The sequence below is a fragment of the Garra rufa genome, chromosome 20 (genome assembly GCF_049309525.1).
Source record: "Garra rufa chromosome 20, GarRuf1.0, whole genome shotgun sequence".
NCBI classification, from domain to species: Eukaryota; Metazoa; Chordata; class Actinopteri; order Cypriniformes; family Cyprinidae; genus Garra; species Garra rufa.
In genome coordinates, this window is record NC_133380.1 from 16,730,963 (window position 1) to 16,742,956 (window position 11,994).

Genomic DNA, 11,994 nt, shown 5'->3' on the forward strand with positions numbered 1-11,994 from the left:
TGTCTCTGTACAGGTCCAGGAGTCTCATCCGCTCCTCCTCACTGCTGTACGGGGCTTCCATCTCTGGGCTGTGGTGAACCCATGAGACACAGAGGAAAAACAAAAGTGGCTTTGTGCTTTAGATGTCATTTCTGTATGTCACTCATCGATATTTTAAGAAATGCTTAACACTGTACACCACACATCTCATGACAAACAGAGTGCTTTCAATAAAAGCCACTGCAGTCTGGGCATCAAACAATAGGATGAATTAAGATAACATGCTTTCAATTACTGTGCTTTGTGAAATTCATTTAGGAAATATGTGCGAGCATGACCATGAGCTCAGCTTTCAAGTGAAACCATTAAGCTCAAAGATAGATGTTGGGAAAAAAAATATTTTGTCATAAACTCAGCATTAGTGAAAGGCTTTATCTCTTACTTATTGATCTTAATTCATCTAAACAACAATTACATTCGTTTTAGGTAACCATCAGAGCACATACATTTATTTAATAACCAAAGTGTTCACAATAAGAGGGTTAAATATATGAATTAATCTCATAAAAACAGGTTCAGATCACATTTTAACACTCGCCGATGCTTCAGAAGGAAACATGATGCATTAAAAGCCAGGGGTGAAAACTTTTGAATAGAATGAAGATGTGTAATTTTTTTTTTACTTTGCCTATATATCGTATTTTTTTTAATTTAGTACTGCTCTTCAGAAGCTACAGAAGATACTTACATGTTTCCCAGAAGACAAAATAAATTAAATTTGACCCTAATCTTCAAATTCAAAAGTTTTCATCCCCAGCATTAATGCACTGTTTTCCTTCTGAAGCATCAGTGAGCATTTGGACCTTCTGTAATAGTCCCTCCGTTGTCCTCAGTATGAAAAGATAGATCTTAAAATCATACAGTCATTGTTGGAAAAGGTTTAAATAGACAAAATTGCTGAAAAACCAAAGAATCTGTGGGACCTGAAGGATTTTTCTGAAGAACAGCGGGCAGTTTAACTGTTCAGAACAAACAAGGGACTCATGAACAACTATTACTAAACAAGCAACACAGTATTAAGAATCAAGTGTATGTAAACTTCTGAACAGGGTCATTTTTATAAATTCAACTATAATTTTCTATTGGGGAAACATCTTTAATGTGAAATATCTTATTCAGGTCAGTACTAAATAAAATACGATGCATTTTGTATGATCCCTCTTATTTTGGTTAAATAATTAACATTTTACAGATTTTGCAAGGTGTATTTAAACTTTTGACTTCAACTTTAATTAGGGGAATAGATTAGATAAACATTCATGAAACTTGGCATCAGTATGATTTTTTTTAAAGATATATTTCTATTTCTATTCATCAAATAATCCTGAAAAAATCTATCATGGTTTCCACATAATCAGCAACTGAATTAAAAAAAAAAAAAATCATGGTTCAACTCTATAATCAGGTTTAATTCAAAGTAAAAATATAATTTCTTACTTATCTCCTTTTATTTTTTGATGAAATGTGATCTGGACAGGTTTTGTGAGATTCTCAAATCACTCACCTGGTAAACTGTGTTAGCTGGCGATGGTTGTCGGGCACATCAAAAGGCTTGTACATGAAATGCCTGAGATCAGAAACTCCCACCTGACTAACGCTGTATGAATGAGCTTTCGCTATGGAGCTGAGCGCATTCTGTGTTTGCATAGCCTCCTCGATCTTCCTCTTGCACTCGGCCACCGAATAAAACGCCTCTTTATCGGTAGAGAGAAGAACCAAACACACAGTACATTCAGGAGGGTCCAGATACGAGATGTACGCATAAAAATAACAGTCAGGGTTAAAACTGGGCAGGCAGATGGGTGTCCAGATCTCCCCAGCCTGGAAGGCTGACGAGGCTCCGATGAGGTTTAGCAGGAGGTGAAGGTCAGCAGGCTCCAGTCGGGCATCGTCGATGACCATCTTTTCTTGCACTATGGTGAGCAGCTGGTTCTTGGCTATGAGGATGGAGAAGACCAGGTTGGGTGTGATGGCCTTCTGGAGAATCTGACTGAGGGAGTCCCTGAGAGACGAGGCCAAGGGGAGACAGTGCACAGCGCAGAGTAAGAAGCTGGGGTCTGAGTCCACAAGATTAAGGAGGCCGTCGAGAATCTTCTCCGAGCCGGCCAACAGGCGCCGCAGGTCGTAGTTCTTCTTGTGCTCGAAGATGCGGGTGATGCTGGCCTGAGTTAGCATGCTAATAATCTGGTTGTAGACATAGAGCAGTTCGTTACGAAGCTGCTGCTCTGATTGACGGCTGCTGGAGACGGACACCAGCACCAGAGGACCCCGCTGCATGAACACAACCCTGTGCTCATCTAGAAGAACAGAGGCAAAGAAACCAGTTTAAGTTATTTAAAGTGACAGTTTACTCAAAAATTTTAAGTCTGTTATGAATTATTTTAGTCAGAAGAAATTATTGAATGAAGTCATTTTTTTCTTTTCTTTGCGCATTTTTACGATATACTTACTACCTCTCTGGGCCTTGAATGTGGTAGTTGCGTTAATTTCATTAAAAATATCTTAATTTGTGTTCTGAAGATGAACGAAGGTCTTACGGGTTTGGAACGACATGAGGGTGAGTAATTACTGACAGAGGCGAACTATCCCTTTAAGCATGATTAATCATTACGTAGGTACGTATCATTGTCAAGATGTTACACTACCACTCAAAATTCTGGAGTCAGTAAGATCTTTCAAAGCAATACTTGAAAAAAACTCCTTAATTAAAATCAATAATTAAGATGGCCGTAAAGACATTTAAATTGTTAAAAAGTTTCCTATTTTAAATAAACGCTGTTTTTTTCTATTCATCAAAGAATCCTGGAAAAAAAATTATCAAATTTTCCAGAAAAATATTAAGCAGCACAACAGTTGACAGAATGATTTATGATGGATCATGTGACAATGAAGACTAGAGTAATGGCTGCTGAAAATTCAGCTTTGGCTAAAAAAGAACAAATAACATTTTAAAATAATTCAAATAGAAAATAGCTGTTTTAAATTGTCATAATATTTCACAATGATATTTTTTACTGAGCTTTCGATCAAATAAATGCAGCCTTCATGAGCTTAAGAGACTTTTTCATAAACATTTAAAGTCTGACAAACCAAACTTTTGAACATAAGCGTATTTTTTGTTACATAAAATATATATTATAAAATAGAAAAAAGTTTTACAGCTTATGTAAAAAAAAAAAAAAAAGGTCAATTGGGTTGAATACAAAACTACAAACTCAGAACTATGAGAAATCAGATCAGTGAAATGAAACTAAACACTTGAGACGCTCGAGTGGTTATATCACATGATATTAGAGGGTGGTGCTTTCACTTTCAGAGAGCATTTTGTTAGACAAAGTTTTGGAAATGTTTTTGAGTGCAAGTCTGCTCATCAATATTTGTATTTAGCTGTTTTCCAAAAGGTGAAAAACTGAACATTTTACATGCACATTTATGAGTAAATGAGCTATTAAAGGGATAGTTCACCTAATAATGAAAATCCTGTCGTTTATTACGCTCCATAAAGTCGTTCCAAAACTGTTAGATCTTCGTTACTCTTTGAAACACAAATTAAGATATTTTTTATAAAATCCAAGCTTTTATTTTTGTTTTCTATGTGCACAACAAGTATTATAAAATAGTCACAAGTACTATTTTATCAATGTCCTTACTACCTTTCTGGGCCTTGAACGTGTCAGTTGCATTGTTGTCTATGCAGAGTCAAAGCTCTCAGATTTCATCCAAAATATCTTAAGTTGTGTTCCAAAGATGGTCTTGCAATTAATGACAGACTTTTCATTTTTTGGTGAACTTATCTCTTTAAACCATGCTGTTTTTATTTTAAAGAGTCTTTGAGCCAATCATTCAAAAGTTACTTACCAGAATAGACTGAACGAATGATGTTGTCTCCACTTTGAACAAAAGACACCAGAGCCATCATCACTCCCATGGTGGAGGACAGGGCCTCCTCACTTCCATATCTAGAATAGATGGGCTTCCCAGCCTCACTCAGCACAAACACATGCTTCCTGTGCTGCCTCCAACTATCCCCCGTCACATCCTCGTTCCTGTGAGACGGCGGTCCCAGAGGTGTGCCAGTCTCTGAGAGAGGGGACGAGGCTCCTTTAACACTCAATCCCTGCTCTTCCATCTTCCCCCGGGCTAACATGGTTACTACAAACTCACCCGAGTCATCCTGGCCATTATCCGCTAATGCAGAGTCCTCAGATGCTTTCCCAGAATCAGTCTCCGAGCCACCAGCACACAGAGACCGGTCTTCATCAATGTGGAGCTTCTGAATATCGGTTGAAGGCTCTTGTGGTTGGCTGCTCTCTACTGGTGTAGGGTCTGCTGACTCCAAGAGCCCCTCTGGGTCTGAAGGCATCCTGTGATCTTCATTCACACAATGGTTTTCTGATGGGACATCGCTGTCGGAGTACGCAACATCTGGAAAGTAGAGTTGAATCAGGATGTTAGTCAGTATAAAACAAGTTTTAACTAGTAATAAAGCTGCAAAACAGTACCTGTCTGATCAAGGCATTGTGGAAGGATGGATGGATCACATATCTTCACCTCTTCCATGTCTCCACTCTCTTGACTCCTCTGATCCATGTCAACATGCAAACCGCTGAGTTTATAATGAGAAAGTGACTTAAAAGCACGCAATTAAAAGACAAATATATCAGTAAAGCAATTTAATTAATGAAGGTTCGTACTTAGTGTACAAATGCGAAGTCTAAACCCGTTTAATCTGATTACTGATGTTATCCCATATCTGCACTGCTCGTGGAGTTTGAACACAAACTTAAATAACGATGAATGACTACCAACTGGGATTATTTCGATAATAAGAACTAGTTTAAATCGCAAAACTGTTATTAAGAAGATTACAGGACACTAATTTGAGCTAGTCTACGTTATTTAAGGCGAAAGCTCATGGTCTCCCGCGATAAATGACTCCTTTCGTGAGCTGATTCACTAATCGTCATAATCACATTCATGTCTGGTTGAATATATCATTAACGATAAATCAAAAGCAAGATCATCTTTAGCTTTCGCTCAGCGAAACTGACTCAGTCGCCGGTGCTCCAGGAAGCCTGACGTTGAAACACTGCAAAACAAATACCCGCAACCACTTCCGGTTGACATGTTTCATAATAGAAGACCGTAGTGTGCGACGTAACTTTATTACATTTATGAGAATATGTGTGTACTTACAAATTGTAATCCGTTACAGATTTAAAATTAACGTTACATGAAAAAAATTGTAGTTAGTAATGTAATCCGTTACATTAGACATTTTAGGTTACTTTTTAAGATTACTTTTGACCTAACTTATCACATTGATTTAAATAGCTTAATCTTGAACCATATTGACATAAAAAAAGAGTAAGAAAAGATGTTCCATTTGTTGTTATTACCAACATGAAGTGCAATAAACATTATATTACGTCAAGGCTTTCCAAACTGGTGTTTGTGTTGTGAAGGAACTGCAGGGGATTTATGAGTTTAATGAAAAGCGAATAATTAATTAAATCATTCAAAAATGCTGAATTAAAATAATTTTAAAATCAATTAAAATAAAAATATTTTATTAAGCGTCGTCAAACGATTAATCGCGATTAGTCACATCCAAAATAAAAGTTTGTGTACATAATATATGTGCGTACACTATGTATATTTATTATGTACATACATGTATATTTACAATTATATTACATAAAAATGTTGTTTTACATATAAATACAAATGTTTTAAAAATAAAATATAGATTATCACAATCAATCAACTGACAGCACTAATTTTATTTGTTTACCTGTATGTCATGTGACTGAAACCAATGCCTGAGAACTAACATGCAAATGTGATACTTAATTAAAATATTCATTTTAATATCTCAGGGGTACTTCAAGTAAAAATCTATCAGGTGAATGTGTGTTTGTGTGTTCACTAAACAATTCAATACCATTTACAAACATCAAAGCATGAATTTGAATTGTTTATTGTTCATCTTTAAATAACCAAAGACCTGCAGCTTGCTGTGCTGCATTGGTCAACATTGAAAAATTAGAAAAAAAAAAGATCAAACCATATTCCACATTCTTATACTAATTAGTATAATTTATTCTGCTCAAATAATGAAAACACCTGATAATAATAAAGAGTTGAGATGATTTTTTTTATATTAATTTTACAATGCTTATTTAAACATGCACCTAACTAGGTCCATGAAGCTTAACGAAATTAAGAAAAACAGGTTAGCAAAAAAAGAAAACAATTCAGAACACAGTGGTATTTATAAAGAGGGGAGAGGAAGAAACATTGCAAGGTGTTTGAATATAGAAATGCAGCTGTTCTGTGGTTTGTGAAGCAAGTTGTGCTGTCCAATATATCAACTGCAGTCTGGAGAAGATTCTCTGTGCATTGCATTTTTCTTCAAGCTATCGAGGTATTCTTGTTGTGAAGCAGCCAGAACTGAGGCCAGAACGTCATCATCTTCCCAATCTGTTAAACCTAAAAAAACAAATCAATTAAGTAAGCTTGTTTAAAGAGACAAAGTATACATCAGGAAACATTTATATGCCTTACCGAAGGCAGTCGGTGACATATCGTGCATTAGAGTCCTGTAGCCCAAGGTTGGGTAGAGAGACACAAGGGAAGAGTTGGCAGAAGACTGATGACTCGGACCTTGAAAAGAATTTCAGGAAAAAAGAGTTAACAAGCAAGAAATGTGCAATAGCCAAAGCAAAGAAAACATACAGACCTGGGGCACATGGTGATGGGGGTTTAGGAAGAACCAGTGAAGCTCCAGCTGGAGATGGGGGTTTAACAGAGGGTTCAGGGTGAGCCGGGCCTGGGTGCTCTGGAGAAGGAGCCGAGCTGCGCTGGCGGGGAGACCGGCATCCCCAGTCCTCAAAGCCACTGGATGTGGCAGCTGTGGCAGAACTGCAGGTGGCGCTAGCTTTACGAGGCTGAGTTGAAAAGCACAAGGGAATGTTTCAAAGTTGTTTAAACTTGTTTTGATTATGACAGGCGGGATGGTTTCTGGTTTCATACCTGTCTCGCTTGCTTCTCTTGGTCTTGAAGCCACTGCAAATAGGACTCACGAGCCACCTGCTCCTCTATGGCCTCATTGGTGGCCTCCCAATCTGTTGCTCTCTTCTTGTCCTCCAGCATCTGCTGCTCAATCCAAGACTCCTCAGATGTCTTAATAGCGTTTTTCATGAGACACTGGTCAGCGAACTACGCAGAGACATAATAGATATTAAAGTAACTATATATATATATATATATATATATATATATATACACACACATAATGCAAAATGTTAATAATTTGACCAAAATAAAAGGGATTATACAAAATGCATGTTATTTTTTATTAAGTAGTACTGACCTTTATAAAAAATGACCCTGTTCAAAAGTTGGTGTAAGCATGATTCTTAATACTGTGTTGTTACCTGAATGATCCACAGCTGTATATTTTTGTTTAGTGGTAGTTGTTCATTAGTCCCTTGTTTGAACTGAACAGTTGAACTGCCCGCTGTTCTCCAGAAAAACCCTTCAGGTCCCACAAATTCTTTGGTTTTTCAGGATTTTTGTGTATTTTAACCCTTTCCATCAATGACTGTATGATTTTAAGATCCATCTTTTCACACTGAGGACAACTGAGGGACTCATATGTAACTATTACAGAAGGTCCAAATGCTTACTGATGCTTCAGAAGGAAACACAATGCATTAAGAGCCGAGGGTGAAAACTTTCAAACAGAATGAAGATGTGTACATTTTTCTTATTTTGCCTAAATATCATATTTCTGTCATTTAGTACTGCACTTCAGAAGCTATAGAAGATACTTCTTTCCCAGAAGACAAAATAAGTTAAATTTACCCTAATCTTCAAATTCAAAAAGTTTTCACCCCCCTTCCTTTTGAAGTAGTATCAGTTAGCGTTTGAACCTTCTGGAACAGCTGTCATTGAAAAAACATCTCAAAATCAGAAAGGGTCCAAATGCATAAAAATGCCAAAAAACAAAGAATTTCTGGGACCCGAAGGATTTTTCTGAAGAATAGCACGCAGGTTGACAAACAAGGGACTCATAAACATCACTAAACAAAACAAAAAAACACCGCTGTGGATCCTTCAGGTAACAACACAGTATTAAGAATCAAGCGTAAACTTTTGAACAGGGTCATTTTTTGTCTATTTTTAATGTCTTTTAAGTAAAATATATCTTATTCAGGTCAGTACTAGATAATAACATGCATTTTGTGTGATCCCTCATATTTCAGCAAAAAAAATTATACATTTTCAGATTCTGCAAGGTGTATGTAAACTTTTGACCTCAACTGTAACTTATGTATGTTATTTACAACACTTACCCCTGGTTTGAAGGAGGGAAGGCCCAGTCCCACCCCAATACTAGCCTTGTGGGGATTCACTACTGAGTTATAATGGATGTTCTTGTGGTAACTGACTCGTATCGGCTCGTCGTTGTTTTCCTGGATGCCATGGAACGTATTTATAGGCTCTGGAAGATGGAAGTTTTTGAAAAAAAACATTTAAACATATTTCCTTCTATACTAAAAAAATACCATTGACACTGCCTCAACTAGGAATTAAACAGACATTAACTAACCTATGCCATACTGGTAAACCTCCACTGGCCGGTTGTACATTTCTGCCATGGCCTGCATCTCAATGTGGTTGCCATGACAGTTGTTCTTCCTCTTTCTGTTAATGTATGTGGTGAAGTCCTCTGTGACATAACTTGAGAAGTAATCTGCATTTTTCGTCTGCAATGTAAGTATAAACAAATCAAAACTGCACACAGGTCGATAATTAAAAAGGGTAAAACTATTTTTTTATGCAAATTATTTATTCTTAAATATTTAACTGACTCACCAAATAATCCATACACTGCTTCCGTACAACATCATGCATATCTTGGTCCCCATATACTTGATCAGCTTAAAAAATTATAAAAGCACATGACAAGATCAGTCAAATTAAAATGTGAACTTAAAATACACTACCAGTCAAAAAGATTTTTAATGTTTTTTTAAAGCATTCTCTTCTGCTCAACCTATGTGCTATAAAAGCCACATGATCATCTGCACTGCTAAAATATAATTTCAGCACATTCATAGCACTACATGTGTCCTAATAGGTGAACTGACTCAGCTTTCAAGTAAATAACTATTAAATATAGGAGAGAAATATTACCGACTGCTCTGAAAAGACATGCTCCATCTTCCTTCATTTTTTTGATTTCAAAGCCTTTCTTTTCCCTCAAGGATTTCTCGAACCATTCTTCTTGCTGTGGCCCAAAAAGCAACCAGGAAAGTATATTTTAGGACAATGTGGACATACGAAGCATTTATGCCAATCGCCAAAACAGAGACAGTGTGCCCAGAAAGTAAACAGCTTACTAGGATAGATGGAGGACAAGAAAAGATAGGAAATTCTGCCTAACATCCAATTTCCACCAAATAATAAATAACAAGCTCAGTCAACATCCACTTTCAATTTTGTTTTCATTATGTAGGGTTAGGCTTATGATCTTAAGTCATAACTTCAGCTTTTTATCTCATAATGTCAAGTTTTCATGCCATACCAGTGAGATAAAATGATGACTTACACTACCAGTCAAAAGGATTTTTACAGTTTTTTAAAGAAGTTTCTTCTGCTCACCAAGCCTGCATTTATTTGATCCAAAATACAGAAAAATCAGTAATAATGTGAATTTTTTTTCACTATTTAAAATAATTGCTTTCTATTTGAGTATATATTAAAATGTAATTATTTCTGTGATCAAAGCTAAATTTTCAGCATCATTACTCTGGTCTTCAGTGTCTCATGATCCTTCAGAAATCATTCGAATATGCTAATTTACTAAGAAACATTTTATTACTAATATTTCTATTTCAGATAAGTGCTGTTCTTTTGAATTTTCAAAATGATTTCTGAAGGATCATGTGTATGAAGGAACTATGCTAAAAATTAGCTTTGAAATCACAGGAATAAATTACATTTTAAAATATATTCAAATAAAAAAACAGTTATTTTTAATAGTTCAAAATGTTACTGTTTTTGCTGTTCTTTAGATAAAAAAGCAAGATTGGTGAGCAGACGACACTTCTTTAAAAAACATTAAAAATCTTACTGTTCAAAAACTTTTGACTGGTAGTGTAAGTCATAATTTACCTTTGCATGTCAGAAATTACGATTCACCAAAGCATGATTTTGCAGAAATTTGGTTTTCACAGAATTAAGAACAATGAACCAAACCTGTACATCAGTCAATAATTAAAAGACAAAAACTTTTTCATTAACAAGCAATGACTATTACATTTACAACAATATTTACGGTAATAGTGAACATGTAAAAAGAATTTTAAACCTCTGTGCTATGCATTGAATGCATTTTGGAAGATGACACAACTAGGAATCTGTTCTCGTGTTGCAAAGTATCCATTACCTGCTCGACTGTTGCGGGGTCCTCATGTTGTAACCTGGCCGCATTTTCATACTCATCCTCACTGTTGTTGCCTCCAGCACCCTCCTCGGGCTCCGAGACTGGACTACCGCCCCCTCCTCCTCCTCCGCCGCCTCCCACTCTACCTCCTCCACCTGTCAAACCGCTGGAGCAGACCGCCTGTCGTCTTCGCTTGCTGAGTCCGGGTCCCGAGCAGCAGCTTCCAACACCACCTGCGCCGCAGGGCAGCTCAACACGACCTGTGACCACAACCGAGTTCGCGCTGCCTTCGCACTGCACGACCGGTGCTCCAGCGGCACCGGGCTGCGGGGAGGCCTGCTGCGGGCGAGCGCTCGCATCGATCCGCCGCTCCTCTCTGGAAGTGTGCGGTGTGGCCTGGTATGTCCACGGCGGCGGAGAGGCCCTGGGTCGGGACACTGATCGTCCTGCGAGGGGATGAGGGTGCGACTCAGAGCCGCCTCGTCTGTCCGGTTCGTCCGTATGATCGCCACCACCGGCTGTAGAGGCCGGTTTCTTCTTCGGGAGGATTGTCATCGCTGGCCAGCTTGCGGTGATTTGTGTTGTTATGAGTTACACACAGAGAATAAGCGGCCGTTTTCGCTTGTCTATGAGCAGTTTGTTCGCTGCATGTATGGTTACACCCGTCCTAACATAATACGAGATGTCGGTGAATTAATACGGTCGTCACAGATCGACTTTTTTCCTTCGGTTTCGAGGTTTTTCTTTCGTAACAACGACCGACCGAGAGTTTGACACAAACATCAACAAATCACAATGCGATTTTTACGTCACTTCCGACGCTTGCCGTGCTTCGTGTTGACAAATGGGCTCATATTGCTCTGCACTGCCCCCTACTGCATTAATATTTCTATTGAATTAACGGCGATTTTGACCCATTTTCAGTGAAGAACTAGCTACTGGTATGAACTAGCTCTAAGTTTGTCGACCACATTATTACTTCGCCACATTATTTCAGCTATTTGTAAACACCCATATGGCATACTATAGAAAAAGAACTGGAAAAATCATACAGCCGTCAGTCAAAATGCATAAAATGACAAGCAATTTTCTATCATTCGTCTATTAGGGATAGTGTGGCCAGGACCGGAAATGTAGTATTTTTTGTTAATCTAAACATTTTCTAAGACTTAGCCTCTCACACACACACACACACTACACTGCCAGTCAAAAGTTTTCAAACAGTAAGATTTTTAATGTCGATGTTAGTTTAAGTCTCTAGTGCTCACCAAGCCTGCATTTATTTGATCTAAAACACAGCTAAATCAGTAATATTGTGACATATTTTTATTATCTAAAATAACCGCTTTCTATTTGAAAATATTTTAAAATGTAATTTATTCCTGTGATCAAAGCTACATTTTCAGCATCATTACTGATCTTTAGTGTTGCATGATCCTTTAGAAATGATTCTAATATGCTGGTTTGCTGTTCAAGAAACATTTTTTATCATCTTTATT

General features: G+C 37.4%; 2 protein-coding genes across 2 annotated transcripts; both read right to left on the reverse strand.

The window, feature by feature from the left end:
- Position 1: 1 nt before the first annotated feature.
- Positions 2-5,113, reverse strand: mon1bb (MON1 secretory trafficking family member Bb; the record flags this gene model as incomplete). The annotated part of the gene is made up of 5 exons (XM_073825490.1): positions 4,734-5,113; positions 4,542-4,645; positions 3,898-4,464; positions 1,544-2,336; positions 2-68 (listed from the first exon to the last, which is right to left on the reverse strand). Coding segments are annotated over exons 2-5 (1,515 nt in total), but the record flags the coding sequence as incomplete, so codon positions are not given.
- Positions 5,114-6,003: 890 nt separating this feature from the next.
- otud5b (OTU deubiquitinase 5b) lies at positions 6,004-11,281 on the reverse strand. Its single transcript, XM_073825920.1, has 9 exons — positions 10,499-11,281; positions 9,244-9,337; positions 8,923-8,987; positions 8,657-8,813; positions 8,400-8,548; positions 7,075-7,260; positions 6,782-6,989; positions 6,607-6,705; positions 6,004-6,531 (listed from the first exon to the last, which is right to left on the reverse strand). Exons 1-9 carry the CDS (start codon positions 11,048-11,050, stop codon positions 6,410-6,412), a joined length of 1,632 nt encoding a protein of 543 aa, XP_073682021.1. The 5' UTR covers positions 11,051-11,281; the 3' UTR covers positions 6,004-6,409.
- Positions 11,282-11,994: the final 713 nt, after the last annotated feature.